The sequence below is a fragment of the Pithys albifrons genome, chromosome 8 (assembly GCF_047495875.1).
Source record: "Pithys albifrons albifrons isolate INPA30051 chromosome 8, PitAlb_v1, whole genome shotgun sequence".
Lineage (NCBI taxonomy): Eukaryota > Metazoa > Chordata > Aves > Passeriformes > Thamnophilidae > Pithys > Pithys albifrons.
Window position 1 is genome coordinate 13,989,440 of NC_092465.1, and position 21,598 is coordinate 14,011,037.

Consider the following 21,598-nt stretch of genomic DNA (forward strand, 5'->3'; position numbering starts at 1 on the left):
TACGAATGGTTTTCATGCTTCCAGTACTTGATAATTGTAGAGCTGGTCATCTGAGAGAGTCTGAGAGACAGAATTTTCAGTAACCTAAAATAGCTTTGCAGATAGTCAGTAGGGCAGCCTTTTCCTCCTCAGCAAAGGTTTTTCACTCGTTAGTGTAGATTAGATGTGGTTTTCACAGCTAGGCATTTTTGAATTTTGATGACAACTATACATGAGCACCCACACATGCCCACCACCCAAGCCCCACCCCTCCAAAGAAAGGAGAAAAACCCTCATGGTTCCAAGATGCCATTATGTTCTGTTGAGTTCATAGTGGGACAGTTACTAACAGTGGTCTCTGTGATATTTTTGTCTAGAAGTAGTTATGATAGCCATTGATTGAGGCTTTCTAGTAAGGTTCATGCAATAGTTTCTTATTTTCAAAGACAATAAATTTCAATTCCTTATATTGTCTTCCTTAAAATCCCAAGGTGTTGATGAGACTCTAAGCTACATAGGATATAAGGATAGAGGATGTCTCTATCTTGTGTATGTTAAGATGCTTTTCAGTATTCACCTGGATTCAGTGGGGTTGCAAAACTCCCACTGTCATTTGCAAGTTCCCTCGTCCAGTATCTTCAACAGAAATAGGTCACGTATCATTGTTCTAGAAGTAATTGCTGCTAATGATGTACTACGTAATAGGCAAGTGTAAATCAAAAATATGGGACTCAAAGAGAAACTGGAGACAGAAGGGTATTTTTTCCTCTAAACTTTCCTTTTGCTGTAACCCTGTGTTCAAATTCTAAGCAAAATAAAATCTGCTGTTAGTCCCAGTGGTATGCTGATGTAAAGAGATGCTACTTGTTAGATTTCACTGGCCAATCCCTCCTACTTTTGGTGGTGAGGAGCCTGATCAGCGTTATTATCTAGACTTTTTCAGCTTCCAAAGTGTTTAATTTTGAATTTTGGCCCTCTGAAGGACCAAGGATGTTTTAAAATATGCTCTGGTTTTGATTTTTAATAAGAAGATTGTGATTTGAGCTAAAGGATTGATTTTTACATCCTGATATGGGCTCCTGTCCTCACCTTGGGGAATTTTCTTCGTGGTTTAGTGACCTTTTATAACAATAGAGATGAAAATTTTCTGCACTCAAGATTTGCCTTGTCCGTGTAGATTTGGGAGGATTTTGTGGGGAAGGATCATTCCTTGAAATTCCCAGCAGAATGCAATCGGACTTCTGGTTTGGGGTTTTTTGTATTCTGGTGCAATACTTTTCAGTGTGCTGTCATGTCATCTGGGATAAATGGTTGAATAGCTAGAAATTTGGTATTCTTTTTCTAACATCATTGTTTTCCTATTTCATTTTTTTCATGTTTGTTTCCTTCATTCAATATTTAAAACTAACAAGCACAAGCAAATGCAGAAAAAAAACTTGCAAGGCTAAAAATCAAATCAAAGAACCTTCCCACTTATATAATTCAATTAAGTACGTTCTTCCCATGATGCATCGAGGAAATATATTATTACAGACACAAATCACTTTGTAGTGTTGTATTATTAACTCCTTCTGGGGCCAGATGATTTTTCTGCCAGATTAGAAGGAAGGAGCAATAGGATGTAATGTCAATTAACCTAATTGCTGTGGGTCTTTCAACACTCGGGCTGATGTGCATTCTCAGAAAGGGGATACAAATATGTATACATTTAGGATTTCTAGATCTTTGGAGAAAGTTTAAAATACCTTGGACATTTCCCTGATGATAGCTGTGTGCTCATCTGCCTAAGTATTAAAAACTAGGCTATTTTTATTTAACAGGATGATGGAAAGCTAGAGATTTCTCATATCACTCCGATGGCAGATTTAAGGTTTTACATACATCAAAACAGTGCCATCTGGATTTGTTTATATTGCAGTTAGCCTTTTGCAGGAGCCCAAGTGGCTATTTGAAAGACACTGTAGCATCAACAGAACAAGTAAACATAGGTCATGCATAGCCCTTTCCAGTTTCTTGGGCCAACGTGGGGAAATCTTTGTTTACACAACTGCAGGTTAAGTGTGTCTTCGCCAAAAACGTTGTGGAAATGAAGACATTTTCATAAACAGCCCAGCTGGACATATGAAATAATATGAGTTAAAAGAATGAGTCCCAGTTTTAAAAATTCCCATTGTCTTGTCTTTCTATTTTGATTGTTTCACCTCTCAATTCTGTTGCACTATGTGGGCATAAATTTAATTTTTGCATTTCCAAAAGCAAGATTTGACCAAGAGCAGATTGAGTTGTTTAGGGTGTTTCACATAAATAAAACATTTTACTTCTGAGTTAAAAAACAAATGAAAACACCCCTGCTTGAAATAACATAAATGTGTTTTAATTGATTGAAGGCAATTAACAAGATTGGTTGCTCAACCCCCCTCCAATTGTACAAGTGATAAACTTGGATGGTTTGCAAATTCCTGGTAGGTCTTTGATTTGAGATTATGATTTTATAACAAATCATGACAGAGCAAAGCTAACAGATGGTTAGCCTGTCCTTTAAAGAGACCTCCAACACTAGCTGACAAAACTGTTTGTCTAGGAGGCCAGCAATCTCATAATTTTATGGTAGTTTGGGACAGGAATGACTTAGCAAAGCTCACTGAAAGAGAAATTAATACATAACTAATGGATCTCTTGAGCACAGGGTAGGTTAGTTTGTAACATTACTTAATCAGTGGGATTCAGAATCTTTCAGGTCCGCTACAGTTTAATTTTTTTTAACTGACAGAGCTCACAGGTATGTTTTCCTGGCTCTGTGCGGTTATTTCCTTAGTCTAGACTGGTGTTATGTATCAGCTCACATGTCCTAAGCACCAGCCCTGGAATTTGCCATATGCAGTATGTGAAGATGCTTGAAGTGGGTTTTATTTGGTGTGACCTGATTGATTGTGCCTTGAGTGGTTATGGTATGGAAGTTCATAGTTTGTGATACTTGCTCTAACTGTGGTGAAAACTAATGCCTAGGATGACCTTAAAAATAGGCCTTGTCTTTTTTATGTACCTTTATGGTACAAAAAAAAAAAAAAAAAAAAAAAAAAAGAGTTCATCTGCTTAAAATGCTCAGTTCTGTTTTTCTTTGGTAGATAATGGTAGCTCTCACAAATGTTAGAAGTGTGTCCTGACCCTTCTGTTTTCTGCCAGCTGCTCTCCACTGGATAAGGGAAGGCTGGTAGTGTAGCTGTTAGGCCTGGAGACCAGAGTGTCCCCCAGTTTGTCCCTCTCCATCTGTTTGGATTTGGAATTGGAAATAACTTTGGGATTGAGAACCTTGCAGAAAGTCAGCATTGAGCATCAAATCCCTGAGAGCTGCCAAGTGTGGTACTTCCTGGTGGCTGTGATAAAGCCCTATGGCTTGGAGACAGAGGGGAGGATAAATAAGTGATTGTTCTCCCTGGGGTGCAACTGAGCTTGCCTAAGCCATGGCAGAACAATGGCATAAATTGTATATATTAAAGAAAGGTTCTGCTTTTGTAGCATCAGTTTAGTCAAAATGTGATGGTGACGAAAGATATTTGGGTTCTCGTGTGTCCTCCATGCCCCCCACCTCTCTCTCCTTTTCTGCTGTCTCTGAGGGAAGAGCAGTGTGGTTTGTCCTAAGATAAGAACACCAGGAGCTATTGCAGGAAGAACTGTTTGGACACTTGCACAATTAAAGTCTTCCAGAGACAGGGGAGCTGAGGTGTTTGCAATTGAGTTTGATGCACATTGACAGGCATAAGGATACAGAATGCTGCTGGAAAGTGGGCCAGCTGGTCAAACTGGTCTCCTGAAGATGCAGGCAGCTTTCCAGTGGTTTCCCCTCACCCTCACCCCCAGCAGGGACAACTGCAGGATACATCCCACCCAAAGATGAAGATTTCTTTGTAGTAGGAGCTGTGTGAAAATACTCAAGTGATACTCTTCTGTTTAATTCTGGATGAATTTGAGGCAGAAACGCCTGCTTAAAGTAATGAATATATTCAGAGAAATTAGGGTGTCCTTAAAATGAGATAAAATGTTTTCTTCAGTTGCATGGATGTCAACATAGCTACTGATGCTTCCTAAGTGTAAGGATGGACAGCTAGAAGAGCAGGGAAGGAAACTAATGTACCATGATGCCAGGTCTCTGTTTGATTTCCAAATAACTTTGCAGTTACAATCACTGGTTCTGACTAGTCAATTTATGGATAAATTTTCCCTTTGAAAAATTACCTGTGTCAGTACTGGGGGTTTTGTTCAAGGAAAAGGAACATTTTTGGTGGCACTCTTCAAGGAGAAACTTTGGAATCAAATTAAATTTTTATTGGTTTTCAGATTTCTGCTGCTCAGTATAGTTGTTAGAAAAGAAGGCAATGAATAAATAGTCCACAAATAAAATTAGCTGGGTTTTTGTTGTAGGTTTTGTTGGGGTTTTTTATTCACAATTTCCTATGAAATGTCACCAACTTGAAATAAGGAATTTTCTTAATATGTTTCACTGGGGGAAAAGGAACAGAAGTTTTTCGACTCTTCTGTCAGTGTATGCTCTGAGACACTGAGTAATTATGAATCTCAATATACCCCTTTATCTAAGAGCTTATGTGTTTTATATTTTTATGGTTTCTGAGGTTTTGTTTTTTCTTTAGAGGGTCGGTGAAAAGATCAGCACAATTTAGCAGAAGATTTGACAATCAGAGAGACAGACCTAAAAATCTGACTAGAAAACACATGTCCAGAAATCCCTAGTAAAACAAAAGCTGTTGGATTCACAAGTTGTCTGAAAATGATGTTGGTTGTTTAGCTTTCACATCCTAGTAAACATGAATAACAGTTCCCCAATCTCCTGCTATGTCTGTTACACATTATTTTATAGCTCTGTGTTGTATTCTACTTCAGACATAATTTTTTTTTCAGGCTAAAAACATCCCAGTCTGCATAATCTTTCCACATTCCAAAAATGTTTTATGCCATTGGACTACCTTATGGCTATTTTCTGTATTTTTTTTTCCAATTCAGCTATATTTTTTTTTTTTTATTTTCAGAAGGAGAGACAAAAGATTCAGTTTTCAAGTTGGGATCACAGTACTCTGAATACATAATGTAAATTTGATGCTTTCTGGATGGCTGGTTATCTACATTTTTCTTGCAAGTGCTAATAACCTCTTTGGGGTTTTGGCCATTTTTAAGTCCAGAACTGATGTTTGCATCCAACAGCTTACAAGCCTTCAGGATTCCTGAATGACAGTAGTGGATTTACAACCTATTTCAAGGAGGTGTTTGGTGAGAATGGTTCTGTCTGTGTGCTGTGGTACTTTGCATTTGCAGATCCTATTTATTTTCCATTTTACTGCCTGATCATTTCATCAGATTCTTTTGCAGCTTTTCAGTCAGTCTTTATTTTCACAAGCCAGCAAGTTTCATATTATCATAAAGTTGTGTTAGTTCTCTGTCCTCTATGTTTTCCTTGACACAACATTTAGGAAGACAGAAATAGCATAGATCAGACTAGATCTCCATAAAGGCACATTCGAATCAGCTTGGTTTGGTTTTTTTTGCTTTCGTGGTTTTCAACAAAAACTTAATCAGAGTGGAAATGCAGAGTATCAATTGTACCATCAGTATCAATCCATAAACTGATTCCTTTGAAGACTAATGATAAATCTGTGAGATCTATATTCCCTCTTAAAAAACAACATATCTTTTGATCATTATATAATGATTTGCTTGTTTGTTTATTCTGATTTTTAAAGTAATTTCTACTGATTTATGGATTTATTTGAATGTGGTCTGTCTTAAAGACCCTTAAAATATGCTCCTGCATTTGCCACCTTCTGTTTCTCAGGTAATGAAGTAAATTTCCTTGATAGGATAGACATTGCAGCTAATAGTTAGGGAATTCTATATTGAGTTTCGTTGTGGAAGATTATTAGCTGAGCTTAGTGGATTTCCTCTGTTCATTTTATTTGTTAATTCAGTATTTCAATTTAAAATATTTTTCTCACCCATATCTCAAAAAGAGCTTAGAGTTGAAAATACCCTAAGCTGTATCCTATTCTGCTCTGTGCAAAGAATTAATTCACCATCTCAGCTATGGCCTTGACTTTCTCATGGCTGTCTTGCAGAGTTTTTCTTTCCTGTCACATGTTATAAAAGGTGTTTATTGCTAGTTTTCATGCCTTACAACTTTTTAAGTTCTACATTATCTTGGTATTCTGTATTTACAGAGCTGATCCTGACATTCATTTTCATCCTTTAATTGAGACTGCTTCTTTAGAAGAAATTTTCTTCCTGCTTCAAGAGGCTTCTCTTAGTTTCTGATTTTACCAGATGGTTTTTATTTCTGTGCCTTTAAAGAAATTTGTTTTCAGAATTGGTGGCTTTGAGTTCTTTTAAATCTCCAACATGACGATTTTAAAATACTTAATTTAGTCTGTTGTTGCTTTTAACTTCTAACAGACAAGTGCTAGTTTTTATGTACTTTCTTTTTTGAAATTAATTTCTGCTTTAAAAGAATAGTTTTGTGTGTGTGTTTAACTCTGCACTTGTGTGTTGAATTACAATGTCGTGTGGCCAGTGTTGCAGAGTAGCTCCTCAATAGCAGTGTTTTCATCCTGAATGCTGCTTAGGTGTAAAGCATACATTGTTTCTCTGTGTTGGATAACTTGCCTACCAACTCCAGCAATTACGCATTTCTCTTTTCAAAAACTTGGAGTTTAAGATGATATGACAGTTACATTCTATTTAAAGGTGGCAAAGTCTTCTCTCTTTTCTCTAGTCTTGGATATTTTTTTAATGCCTTAACTACCACTGTGTGAAAGAACAACATCATGGTTTTGGTAATCCAGATCTAACGTCCACAAATGTGGAAGAATTTCAGTCTATATAGATATTGGGGTGATCAGTAGTAACTCATTGTCCCCTACTGGCTTCTAACCTTATTTTAAACATAGCACCTTTCTTCTACCAGTATTTCCCACTCCATCCTTACACACTTTGTACCCTGCAACTGCACTGCCTCCTCAATGTGGCTGTTTTCCACTAGTATGTCTGCTGGGATATATTCTCAAATACATGCTATGCTTTACTGTTTAAAATGTGTGAATTTTGTTGGGTTTTGTCCTGTTCTATAATCAAGAGTAAGGAATTAGGCACAATTCATTCCTCAGTAAGTCAAATGAACACAAGCATAGAGAGAAATTTGACTCTCTGAAAGTGCTAATCTGGCATTCTCCGAGGATATCATATAATAAAAGAGCTGTGAGCCTGCAGAATTGTGTCATACTCTTTTGGTCATTATGTATTGATTTAGTGCTGTTTTAAAGAACTATTGTCTTAAGGCTGTGTTTTCTCCACATGGGTACTGATTCAGGTGTTCATTAATGCTATACTGCAGAAACCTGGTGGGTTCAAATGTGCATGAAACTGTAGCATTGATGTAGATGCACTTGAGAGCATATCAGTGTCCTTCTCTATTAGAAGGTAAATTTGTGTATTTTCACATTTCTCTTCTGTTTTTCAGAGAACAAGCTCATCTTTGAAGACTGAGCTGTGAACATATATCCTAACCTGCTTATTATGCAGGCTTCACTGTATGCAGAAGGTTTGAAAGGAAATCCTTTAATAGGTTAATTTTCGTCTCTGTGGGTTGCATTGTCTAAAAACATTTACTTTTCTCTTCCCTTCTTTGTTACTTTTCAAGGTGCAACTACTCATACTGCTTTCAGGATAAAAAGAAAAACACCTTAAACACAGTGCCTTCATCTTAATATTTGCAAAAAAATGTTAGGTGTTCTTATTTCTTGTTCTAAAGGCAAGTTCTTTCATGGATCCTATTCATGGATCCTTTCTCTCACCTATGATCAGGAGATAAAAAAGAATAAAAGAGCCCTGTGTGCTAGATTTCACAGCTCAAGGAGAAGGGCTTGTTGGGTAGCTCTTGATTGCTCCCTCCTCAACCCCCATCTCTTTTTCTATACTTAAATGGGAAATACTGGTACCATCAGGGACAATTATAAGATTTCTAGTTTTGAAGTGTCTGCCTAGGTATGATTTAGGGAAAAACTATATGAAAGGTGAAAGGGCAGATTACAAGAAGTATGGTAAAAGAGCACTCTAAAAGAAATGAACTCTCCATTTTATAGAATCTCAGAATGTGCTAAGTTGGAGGGGACCCATCAGAATCATCAAGTCCAACTCCTGGCCCTATGCAGGACACCCTAGGAATCTCACCATGTGCCTGAGAGTGTTGTCTAAGTGCTTCTTGAACTCAGACAGGCTTGGTACTTCCCTGGGGAACCTGTTCCAGGGCCCAGCCACCCTCTGGATGAAAAACTTTTTCCTTGTGTCCAACCTAAACCTACCCTGATTCAGCTTCATGCCATTTCCTCGAGTCCTCTCCCTTGTCATGAGAGTGAAGAGATCTGTAGCTGAGTCTCTGCTTCCCCTCATGATGATGTTGAAGACTCCAGTGAGGTCTCCCCTCAGTCTCCTCAAGGCTGAACACACCAGGTGACCTCAACTGCTCCTCACACAGCGTCCCCTCCAGATCCTTCACCATCCTCATGCCCCTCCTTTAGACTCTCTTAATAGCTTAATGTCTTTTTCATATTGTAGTGTCCTAAACTTCATGTAGCACTCCAGGTGAGGCTGCACCAATGCAGAGCAGAGCAGCCTCTTAATTTGTATCAAGACATAATATTGAAATTACTGACGTGGTGTTTTAAAATATAATTCTACACTTCCCTTCATTTAAATTATTTCCCTTCACTTAAGCTATAACTCTGATTTGATTTCTTTAAAAGTATTCAATAAAGTAAATGTTGCGCTGCAGGTTCATACAGAAATAAATTCTTTTTTTTTAATATATTTCTAAAACGGCATGTGAGGCTCCTAAACCTAGTGCTATGACATACAAGGTTTATGAATATTTTTACACTTCATTTTTTGTTGGTCCCTTTTTAAACGGAGGTGTGCAGCAGAGGATGACAACTAGCAGTTTTTGTTTGCCTTACTATGGGGAGATCTATTGCAACTACTTAAAAATAGTGATCTTGCTGTGAAAAACAGCATTGCGTATGTTGCTGTTAGAGGATGTGAAGGCACAGTTTACGAAGGATGATCCTCCTTGGGGAAAGGACAAGAATGAAACTCTTACTGATGGTCCTAGGGGCAATACAGCATAGTGCAAACCAGTTTGCACATTTACAGAAAGCTCTGTTGCAGAGAAGCTCCTCTTGCTGCAAGAAATTATTTCTACATTCCTTCCCTTGTGTTCATCCACACAGTGGTCATGCTCATTTTGAAATAAGTTTTTTACAAATCCTGAAATTTCCAACTTATTAAGAAGTTCCTATCCTCTTTTAATTTCTGAAAGAAAAGTTTTAGAACACTTTTTTTTATGGCTTACTGTGATCATGGACCTGCCACATGTATCATGACCTCTGTATGTCCTACCACAGGTGTTTGTGTATGCAAGCAAAATCTACACTTCAAAGTTGGAATTTCAGGCTACCTCCTTCTTGGATCACTAACAGAAAGTTACCTTTTTTTAGGCTGTAGTTTAGAGAACATCATGATCTTCAGAGCCTACTGTTGAGGATTGTTGGTGTGGTTGGTGTAATGAAATGTGTGGTCGAAACTTAATGGTCAGACACGCATTTGGAAGATGTTGCACATATGCCTGCCAAGATGTTGCAAAGTCTCATCTTACTGTATTGCAGGAGGAAGAGAAGTGGTTTCTTTAAGTTGTTTTAGTGTCCTCAAGATTAATTTAATGTGGTTCAATGATGGACCTGAATGTGAAAGTGGAATGACAAGACTCAAATGTAGGATGCTACAAACATTACGGTAATGGTTTGTAGAAGGGAGATATGTCAATTAAATTTAGCCTTCCTGTGGTAAGAGAAAAGTCTATATATAACTCAGGCCAGGACTATGCCAGATGTACATAATCATGGTTTCACTGCCCTGAAGGGTGCAATAATGATTTATACCAATAGAGGCATAACTCATGGTGGATTAATACAGCAGAGTTTGCAGTTTAACACAGCATGGTTGAAAAAAAGTCTTGAAAAATATGTGCACAAGTTTCTATTGTTTTCTAATTTACAATTAGATGGTATTTTTATAAGCAAAACATAACAAACCTTAGAAACAATCACTATTATTTCTACACAATATTTGTGTACTTTATGATTATAGCATTCTTGAGAGAAGATCTGTAAGGTAAACAGCACAGTGAGATCTGTCTACAGTGCCTTTTTATAATGTTAGCTGTTATCTTGGTTAGGATGTGAACTTTCTCCTGTTCAAAGGAGAAGGAAATACAGAATCATAGAATAATTTCAGTTGGAAGGGACATTTTTACCTTTGATCTACTCCAAGCCCCCTTCAGTAAGTAGGGACATCTTCAAGTAGGTCATGTTTCTCAGAGCCTACTCTAATCTGACCTTGAACATTTCCAGGGATGGGGCATCTATCACCTCTCTGTGCAGCCTGTTGTCAGTGTTTTGCCATGTTTCACTGTAAAAAGTTTCCTCTTTATATCTGGTTTAATCCTATTCTCTTGTTTAAAAGATTAGCCCTTGTCCTTTTACAGCATAACCTGCTAAAAAATTTGTCCCCATCTTTCTTGTACACCTTCTTTAGGTACTTCTTTAGGTACTGGAAGGTGCTATAAGATCTCCTAGAAGCCTTCTCTCAATCTGCCTTCATAGGAGAGGTGCTCCAGTATTTTGGGCATTATTAACCCCCTTCTTCTTCAGGTCTAGTTTAAATCTCTGCCAGTGATTCCCAGCAGCTTGTGGCGAAGACCCTCGTATCCCTTTGAGACAGATGAATCCTGTCTGATGCCAGCAAGCTTGGTGCTACATAGGCCATCTTATTACTGAAAAACCCCAAGCTGTGGTGCTGTCACCAGCCATGGAGCCATGTATTACTTGGCCAGGCCTATCTGATTTTTCCATTGTCACTGCCCACAACTGGAAGGAGAGAGGAAGTAACCTGCGCTTCAGGTTCCTTCACCAGCTGTCCCAAGGCCCTGAAGTCTCTATTGATCACCCTTGGATTATGCATTGTGGCTTCTTCACCACCCACATGGAAGAGTAATGAGTAACAGTCTGATGGCCGTACCAGGCTAAAAATTTTCCTGGTGATGTCTTTAACCTGTGCTTCAGGAAGGCAGCAGACTTCCTTAAGAGGCATGTCTGTCCATCATATTGGACCCTCTGTTCCTTTCAGAAGGCAGTTGCCCACAACTATACCCCATATTTCTTCCTTGTGGAGATTGCTGGGGGAGAGGGGGTGCATAGGGAATAGCAAAAAATGTGTGTATTCAAGTGAATTTCAGTTCATCATAAAACACTAGAAAAAATCAAGCTTTCCTATTTTTCTTCTTGCACAGGATATTACTTTACTGATCCAAATGAAAAGGCTATCAAACTTTATAACAGGGAAATAACGTGAGATAATGAAGCACAATATTCATCTGAGGTCATTGTTGCATGGAAGAGCTAACACCTCTCTGGTGTCGTCTTCCTGGATCCGTCTGGCAAATTATAACTAGAGGGATACCGAGTGTACAGCACTAGCTGTTTAAATGTACTTTGATGGAGCTAAATACAGAAGAGGCTCCCAGAGTTTTCCAGCATTGCCAGACATAAACACATTCACTGCATTGTTAATCCCACTAATTTAAGGTTAAGCATGAAGGTCTCCATGAGATTTATGCAGAAGAACAGCTGAAATCTATGATTAGTGTTGGCAGTGAAAGAGTAGTTTCAATCTGTTGTCTAAGGTTAATCTAGTCAAGGTACTAGGAAAATATTTATGCTTGCTGTGATGTAGCTTAAAATATTATCTGTATGTAGGATTGCTTCTAAGATAAAGTGCAAGAGGCTGAACAGAAACAGGAATTAGCTTCTGACTTACCTTAGACTTGTAATTTACAGGTTTAATTTTGCTACTTCTTGCTTCTATTGTTATTAATTTATGTAGCAGTGATAATATTAACAGTGATAACAGCTTCACCTCCAGGTGCTCCAGACACAGGGCGGATTCTAAAAGCTAAAGATAGGGATCAGTTCTCCATCAATGACATGCAGTTATGCAAGATGCAACTTCACATATTTGTGCAAAGAGTGTCTCAGTAGGGTAAGGAAATTGCATTTGGCTCATTGCTGGGAGGAAGGAGGGCAACCTGCCCAACTACAGATTGGACCAGACTCATGGGCTACATCTGTATGAGTAAACAGAAGAAGACAGAGACCATTTTATCTTCCTGAGGTCAAGTGACGTAGCTCTTATACTATCCCTTTGGTAAATTCCCTTTTCTTCAAAAGAGATCACCCAGGCTGCCTATTGAGAAAGGTTTCTGGTGGATACAATACCTCAGACTTGTCCAAGATATGGTCGGGCAGACTGTGGAAACTGACTCTAATTGAAGCTGAAGATCAAATTGTCCCTTTCCGTGTGGAAAGGTGCTACTGAATGAAGAAAGAAAATAAATTAGAATTTTCTAGGGGATGAGTCAAAATGGGAGTGGGGGGGGGTGGAAAGGCACAAAGAATTAAACACTTCTCCAATATTTTGTTTCATTTTTCGGGTCTAAATAGAAATATCTTGTCCTGGGTTGAGCTGGCAAAACACCAACTGTCCAAGACAGAGTGAAAAGGGTTCCTCCTCCCCCCAACCAGCTAAGGGGAAAAGAAGAGGGAGAGAGGAAAAAAAATCTTCCAAAGGCAGGTTTATGCTGAAACTAACTACATGTATTTATACAGAAAAGAGAAAATTAAGAGGATACTACAATATAACACACACTTACACAAGTTACATATATATATAACAAGAAATAACTTCCCACTTCCCACTAAACACAAATTCTACCATTTTAACTACAAATTATTCTAGAGAAGTTGGTTCTTCAGAGACAGACTTAAGCAGAGAGAAAAGCTAAGAACAAACATTTTACTTCCCTCAGATAACATGATGTTAAGCCGGTGCTCTGGGCGTGGGCCTCCCCATCCCTCCTGGGACAGCAGAGTGTCTTGCTGACACCACAGCTGTGAAGCAACTGCCCAAGCCACACCCACACACCAGCTCTTACCCCTTTTGAGATGATGCAATATGGTATGGAATACAATATTATTGGCTAGAAGAAGTCAGCTGTTAGCTAGCTCAGCCCAGCTTAAATCAGCTGACAATCCTAGGCCTAGCTGAACTTTAAAACCTAAATTTAGGCCCACCTGGCTAAACCCATAACAGTCTCATTGTCCTTAAAGAGCCCAAGAAACTTCATCTATTTAATGTCACCATCACTAAACATTTTTTGTTTGATGCCTATTTAAAATGAATATTCTTTAATTTTTTTTAAACGTTTTTGCTTGCAAAGTATTTTCACAATGTAAAAAATGTAAGTTTTATTGGAAAACCTGTGAAAAGTTCTACTAGCTGTCAACAGAAGGATAATAAGCAATGTCCTTAATATAAATGTCGTTTACATTGGGCAATCATCTATCTCAGGTTAATGATGTTGTTAACAGCATTTGTTCCTGTATTTGGAAAGTAACTAACCAGAGAGAAAGGTATGCATGCAGTGTAATGGGGTAGATTAGCAGCAAATAATTTCTCACTTGAGCAGATTATTCAAGGAAGTGATGAATGAGTATGGACCCTGCCACATTACTGCATCTTGTCTTCCCTGGAGTACCCTGCTGCCTACGGAAGCTGCCAGTAGCTCAGAGGTGACTAACTAAGGCTGGGTGGATGTTGCATTGCTGGAGCACAGCAGTCTGCCCCTCAATAAGTAACAAGTAGTGCAGTCCCAGCAGGACTCCTGCTTGATCACCCATGCAGCAGCCATTCATTGTAATCTTCCTGTATAGAGGAAGTTAATCTGTTTGTAGACCAATTTTACTTTTTTATTTTTACTTTTTTTTTTCCATTTGGGGGTGGAGGGTTGAGATTGAGAGCTCTCATGTCCTCAGATTATAGGTTATGGAAGGATAATTTTGACAGGTGTCTTTTGTATTCTTCCCCCCCCTCCTCCCTAATAGCAGCTCTGGCAGTGTGCCAGGGGACATTATTTCTGAGGTTCTTGTCAAGGATGGGTGTTTCAGAGAGAAAAATGTAGGTGCTGTTAGGAAAGAAGAAACATAAGCAGAATGGAAGCTTCTCTTTATGAAGGTAGGATAGACTTCAGACTAGCTGAAGTCATAGTATTCAAACTGGAAGCTAAAACATGAGCCTGTAAACAGACAACTCCACTGAGAAGGCTATTAACCAAAACTAATGAGTTACCTTTTGTTATGAAGAACATGGTATATTAATAGGAAGGAAACGTGAAGGAGAAAGAGATGCTCAGAGGTAACTGATGTACTAAGAGGACACAACGTGTCCTCCAGTTTTTGGTCTTTGAACCAGGCTGACAGCTGTTTCCTCTTGGGTTCACAGTGAAACCTGCTTAAATGTGTGGAAAAGGTTCCAGTAGACTGTCGTAATCAGACAAGTTTCTTGAAGTAAAAAATATCCTGCATTTTTAGAAACTGGTTGAAAGAACAGTGAAAGAAAATATAACTTGCCTCTTGAGAAAAACAGGTGGGAAAACAGAATGAATAGATTTGCCATCCATGTGCCAAGTGTAGCTGTGTGGTATGGAAAACAGAGCTCTAAACTGCACCTCTCTAAGAAGCTGAGCAGTCCTCCTTGTCATCCTTTGCTTCTCCCCGTGTTCTGACCCCTTCCAACAGCAAAGGGATTTTTAAAGGCCAGATGGTGAAAGAGAGCAGCTCCCAGGGGCCAGGACCTGCCATGAATGCCTGTGCTGGACAGCTGCTCTTAACTCGCCCTCCAAATGAGGTGGAGCTTTTAGCAGCTCCCAGTCAGGGCACAGGCCAATTGAGATGACAGCAACGCCATTTCACTGTGTTTCTTCATGACAGGATATTAAGAGTTCTTGCTTCATGTATTAGGCAGGACTTTTTCCATTACATAAACAAATTCACATTTTTTGCTGTTGGCATGCACAGGATGCAGGCATGGTGAAATGCAAAAAACCCCAGCATTTACAATTTGAAGTTATCTTTTGACTTTTACATCTTTTTATGTTTTAGGACTGGGTTGAGATGAAGCTGGGGAATTTCTGTAATTGTCTGAACTGACAACTGGTTTTGTTTTGCAGCAGAAACTAAATGTATTTTTTAATTTTCATTGTTAAAAAAAGGCACCACAAACCTGTCCGTACCTAAGGTGTTGCAAGCGGGCACCGATGCAGTATAATTGTTCTGCTAAAAGAAACGTTAAAATCAGAGGCTGCTGAGTTTCCATATGGTGCATTGATGGCTATACTGTGTCCTTGTCATGGTAGCATTCAGTCTCTTTCCACACATCCAAAAAGAGCTGTGGGACCCCTATCATAACTTGGTTTCAGATTTTTATGTTGTTTATTCATTAAAAATCGTGCTATTTTTAAAGCGCATGTTCACTCAAATACTTGAGGAGGTCCTTGAATGTGTTCACCAGGAAGCATGTTCTGTGTCACAGCACAAACTTCTAGCTACTGTTCTTTTTCATCTTGTTAGGGAAGTTTAAAGGGGATAATGACATTGTTTTACTCTTAAGTATTGCAGTTTTGGGATTTATGACAGGCTTAGCTGCTTTTTTATCTCACTTTGGTTTCTTCACTAAGCTGTGGATAGCTTGAATTAAGTGTGCTTCCGTGCTTTTCCTTTAGGCACTGGAAGCAGCATACTGTGATGTCACAAGTGAGATTTGAAGGTGGAATGCTCTTTTCTATGCTTGTATTTCTTTTAGTAAAGATTGGAACATTGTAAATTGCTAACATCTGTGTTATATGCCCTCTGCACATTTATAATCTGATTATTTTTTTCCCTCAACTCAGTTCATCGGAGTTACTGTGGCAGAAATGAGAGTTTTCAATATGTCTTAAAATATCTCCCCTAGAAGGTAGTTAACCTCAGGTCTGCCTGCTCACCGTTCAAGGCTGATGATTGTGCCAGTGTTCTGCTTGCATACTCATTTTGAACCCATCCCATTACCTGCCTAACAAAGTGGGAGAGCAAAATGTATTCAGCAGAGCCATTATGGGAACCACCTTCTGCAGATCTGTAAATAAGTTGCCATTTGGTGTGCACAGAGTTGGTGCAGGGGGAGACTGAGATAAAGTCCTATCTGATCCTGTCCTTTGAATTGACTGGGCTTTCATGAGCACGCACTTCACTTGCATCCAATTTCCACTTCTCTGTCTGAAGGTGGAGACCAATCTAAGAGTTTGGCCAAAGGGTGATCTAAGGCACATCAGATCTCACTGCTATTATCTGGCATAGCTCTGAATTAATGCATGAGGTAAAGAAATAAATGTGTGTCTGCAGGGTTATCAAACAACTGTCATATTTCGCCACAGTTGCGTGACATTTTCCTGAACTGCTCTTGAAAAGCTTTTGGGATCCCTTTGAAAAAGGGATGTAAAAATGAGTTGTAAAAATAGGCAATTTATTTGAATTGTTGTTTTTCCTGAGGAAGTCATCCATGCAAATTCCAGGTATCAATGGTCGTTTTGACATTTAAACTTTTTTTGAAAGTTTTCTTTTTCATTTAAGTTAGAATTCTATTAGAGTTAGAGTTCTACTTCACTGTAATCCATGAGCTAGATGAGTTGAGCACTGGGAAAAGTGTTGGATATGCTTGTCTCATTCTCATTCTTCCCTGCATACTGACAGCTGCTGCCAAAGAGGCAGCACTGAGCTGTTTGGACCCTACTCCAAACCACTGCAGCTGCTCTTACCTCACCTCTTCGTGCCAGTGGGACCTGCCTTTGCTGGCTCATAAAAAAAGCCTCATAAAATATTACTGTGATGCCATGGTCTGTGTCACAGCAGAGCACGGTGCAGCCAGGCATTGTGAAACAAGCTTGGTCTGAGAGGCTGCCCTGCTCATGGCAAGCTGTTAACCTTGCAGCCGCTGGCACTGGGGGAAAGCTTTTGCCTTCAAGAAGATGGTGGTAATATTTGGCACTAATGGAGCTTTTTGATTTATAAGCCCCATAGAATGCCAGAAGCAGAATTTCCCAGGTAAATCATCAGTCTGTTGCATGTGCAGGGCTTGTTAAAAGACAGATTTCAGTGTTATGCTCCCTCCCAGAGCAACTGTGTTGCATGGGAAATGGCATGTACGTGCTTTGTTTTCCACACTTGTTCGTCATTTTGTTCCTGGGAATTAATCCTTTTATCATCAACAAGTTGTAATAGAGGCTGTTTCTCAAGAGGACATATTTCTGCCATTCTCACCAATAAGTTTACTGTTAATCAATATTTGAACCTCCCAGGATATGAAATCTGGTACTGCATCCCAGTTTCATCTTCTTTAATGGATGGATTATTTCTGTGTCAACTGTGGATCTAAGTTTTCAAGTGACCATCTGTGGCAATTGCTGTTATTCAATCAATGGTCTACAGCCCACAGGTGGTCCATAAAGCATCAGAAGGTGATCTGTATAGCAGTGGGAGTTGGAAGCGAAAATCAAAGCAATCCCAAAGGCATACACAGTGACGCCCAGCAGTTAGCAGCAAGCAGTGATGTGCCAGCTGCACACAGAACCATCTCATAGGTGCAGATCAATGGATAGAACACTGCCGATGGATTTCTTGCTCCCAAAAGTGTCATTAGCTTTTTGGTTATTAGAGAAGCTTGAGAAAAAGTGCTGTAAAGGATGTATTGCACTTCTGAATAGTTTCTTTTTACAAATGTGACTGTTTCAATGTGGGAAGGACATTTTAATGTATTGGCACATCACGTTTTGAGAGAACTGATCTGCAGGCTGGATGTGGGTAATTCTGCCTCTTCCTTGGGGTATTGAGGGAAACTACCTAGTATAGATGCCTGTGAGTAGACATCTGCATCAGCTTACAAGTGGTCGGGGTACAGCTGTGTCTGTTTTACCTGGCAAAACCACAGCCTGCTTTGATGGCATAGGCAGTCCCTGAAGTGTGCTGGACATCCCATCTGCCTGGAGGCAGAGACAGCCTCTGTGTCTGCTAACACTCATGCCTCTTGCTTGCACAAGCTTTGCAAGAAATGTCTTTACAGATGGTTTGCCCTGTCAGGTGTCAAGACTGCCCTTACTAGCAGCTACAGGTAATTTTGAACTGCCTGTACAGTCTTCCAGCAGCCAGGAGGAGCCACTGATCACAGCATCTTGCTGTGTGGCCTCAAGGGCTGCATTCCTACCTGCCTTTCAAGCAGGAATTTGTGGGCTGTCAGCACACAATGGTATTTGCAAATATCCTACTTCTTTGTAACTGCAAGAAGATACATCTGGTGGTGATGTGCTTTTCAACTTGGTCTTTCTCCCCAAATGTTTTGGAGGTTATATAAACCAAAAAATTATTACCTTGTGGTCTTGTCATGCAATGTGCAGTATTGACAGGCTTGTGTATGAGAGGACTATGAGAAAAAACCACAGACCCTTGTTTCACTAGGTTACTATATTAAGGTGCACTTTTTCTTTTGTTTCTTAATTTTCTCCTTTACTTGCACTCCAATCACTGCATTTTAAGCAATCCAGTCCTCACAATTGGGAGGATTGGAAACTCTTTGCTCCACCTCTGTTCTTTTTCTTCTTTTTTCTTCTTTCTTTTTTATTTTATGAAAGGTGAAACGTTTACCTAATCACAGGATTCCAAGAACATGAGCCTTCAGAGCAAACAAACAGAGAACAACACATTCCACTTAATGCATCTTATATATCCAGTGTCTCACTAACAACGTGAGCACTGCCACAGCTCTCACTGTGAGGCTTACTCTCTGCTGGCAATTTCATTACTGAGAACAAATTTTTCACTTGAAATGTAAGGGAAAAAATCTGAAAGACTCTCTGCTGGAATTTGAATTTGGATCCTATGTGGGGAAAGCAATGTGAGTATGCTCAGAACATCCAAAAGTGCTACTTGTGCCACTCTTCATATCTAATGGACAAAGCTGCTAAAACTGCTGTATGTGGCTAACTTTGAATTAAGATCAACAAGAATTGCCATTCAAAAAAAAAATATAGTCATATAATATAGCTTAATTTGTGAGAGGTTAGTTAACCCTCATGTACTACTTGTAGAAAGCAAGTTCTTGTGCATAAAAAGTTCAGAAGTAGAGGTTCAGGATAAGCAAAGCTTTGAGGACAATTGAGATAGCCAAATTTCTTGCCCGTTTAAGCCTGATAAGCTCCTAAGAAACATAATTTTACAGATCTGTCATGGATTAACCTCAGCCATTAACTGAGCCGCCACAGCTGTTCACTTTCCCCAGGTAGGATGGGGGAGTGAATTGGAAGATTAAAAGTGAGAAAGCCCATGGGTTGAATTAAAGACCGTTCAACAGGTAAAGCAAAAGCCACACACACATAGGCAAGTGGAACAAGGTATTCCTTCACCACTTCCAATGGGCAGGCAGGTGTTCATCCATCCACAGGACAGCTGGTACAGTTTTGAAGGGCTGTGCTATTGAAATGTTCTAGGATACTTTTTATTGAATATAATTTTAATGTAACAATTGAATGCTGGTTTTAGTAAAACAAGGGTACACTGAACTTGAAGTTTTACACCTGTAACTCTCTTATTTATAATAAAATTTGGAAAACAGGTGGAATGCTTACATTTGAGTAAAAATTTAAACTGTTTCTAATTAGTCCTTTTATTCCTGAATGGAAGTGAAACACTTAATCTCTTTCCCCCAGCCATCAAAAATTAATTGTAGGTCTGCTTTAATGGGTTTATTCCAATCTGTGGTCACAGTTACATTGTGTAGGTGAAAGGTGTCAGTTTTTGAACTGCAGAAGCATTTAAAACTGGTGCAACTTTTTCTGCTAAAATTTTATACTTACGAAGCAAAGAACCTCTTTTACAAATATGGCTCTCCTATGAGATTATTTTTTGTAACTTCTGTCTTCAGTTTTCACCTTCTACGAAACTGTTAGCTTCAAATTTCAGTCCTAGCTGAGTTACTCAAATGTTCTGAAGATTGCGGGAGGTCTATGATATTCCTGGCCCAATAGTACAGAGTAAGTGTGTAAAGATAAATGGAAAATGGTTCATGCTGGAATACAGCTTGAATGCTTGTCTTAAGGTATATCTTTGAAATCCCTTGGTCATTCTTCATCCATGAGAGAATTTCCTCTTGTTAAGTGATAATAGGGATTAGGGTCATTGATTTTGGCTTGCAGTTGCAGGCAACTAAGAGTATAGGTAGGCAAAAAAGTTATTATTGTTTGCAAGCTTTAACTCTCTCAGGTGCAAACATGGGCGAAATGCTGATTCTCCTCTGGACTGACTGAGCCTTTCATTTCTTCCCGTCTTGCTTGACTTCTCTGTTGAATATCAATGTATACATGGTCCTGTTTGTCCTCCCAGACTCTGGAAAACATTATTTGCTTGTGACCATCATTTTCTACGCATTAAGTCATCACGGGCTAAATTGGGCCCTGTCCTTCACTATGCTGAAAGGACTGTGGGTATTCTGGGGGTTGATGGAGTATTACAGTGCACAGGGATATCCTGGGTTGGGAGAAATTGTGCAGCATCTTCTGTAGCATCCCCATCTACAATCTGCTTTTTTAAGTCCCTGTGTACATCCCTCTACTCTGCTGAGGTGCTATGTGTGCTGCTGTCTCTCTCATTTTCCTCCATAAGAGATGCAGCACTTAGAAGAAAACTTGACAAATTTAAATGATTTTGAGTAATTTTTGAGACTAAGAATTGAGAAGAGGGTTGGCAGTTCACAGCCTTCATTCAGTGGACCGCACTCACCTCTTGTTGCTAAATGTCTCACCAAGGCTCTCTGTCCTTCCAGGTTTTCACAGGGAACAGCAACGCTGACAGTGTCGTTCATCACAAGCTGCTGCACTCCATGAAAGCTCGTTTCTTGCGCTTTGTCCCTCAGAAGTGGAATGTCGGTGGGCGGATAGGACTGAGAGTTGAGGTCTTCGGCTGCTCCTATAGTAAGTGGCTATATCTTAACCAATATTTTCTCAAAGAGCTTTTTCTTGATGCTGTCAGGGCAGTTGGAAGAGTCCAGTACAGTTTTTATGAGTTAAAATGTAGTGTTGAATGCATTGCCATCACTAATTTTTTTCAGAGGTTGTTGTTGTTTTGCCAAAGGATGTGCTGGCCCATCTATCTCAGCTGCTGAAGCTTTCTGAGCTGAGCCCACCACAGAGCAATTTGCTGCTTCTTGTGAGTACAAGGCAGTCAGATGCTGGAGGGCACAAAGCTAATTGGGTTCTTTTTAGGGCTATATTTGTTTAAACAGTTCATTTTTGTTTTTAAGGCAAGTTAATTAGTTGTTGAGGGAAGTGCTGCAGATTGTGCATCTCGTATTTGCGGCTGATGAGTTTATAGCTTGAGTGTGCAGAGAACTTCTCTGCTGCTTTAACTACTTTTGCATGAGTGCTTTCTTTTGCTACCACGTCACGATGATCCTCTAAGACATGGTCTGTAGCCCTTTGTCACGTGGGCAGCCTACAGATATTTCTGCCTTGGAGCATTTTGGCCACATATCTTGGTGTAGTGCTCCAGATGTGTGACATATCACCATGGAAGAGTGTGAATATAAAGCAAAA

At 39.4% G+C, this 21,598-nt stretch overlaps 1 protein-coding gene across 1 annotated transcript in view; it reads left to right on the forward strand.

Moving 5' to 3' along the window:
- Positions 1-21,598, forward strand: part of CNTNAP5 (contactin associated protein family member 5) — a 286,664-nt gene that overhangs the window by 111,313 nt on the left and 153,753 nt on the right. The window contains exon 4 of the mRNA XM_071562346.1: positions 20,830-20,977. Coding sequence (XP_071418447.1) covers positions 20,830-20,977 — 148 coding nt within the window. The remainder of the gene's footprint in view (positions 1-20,829; positions 20,978-21,598) is intronic.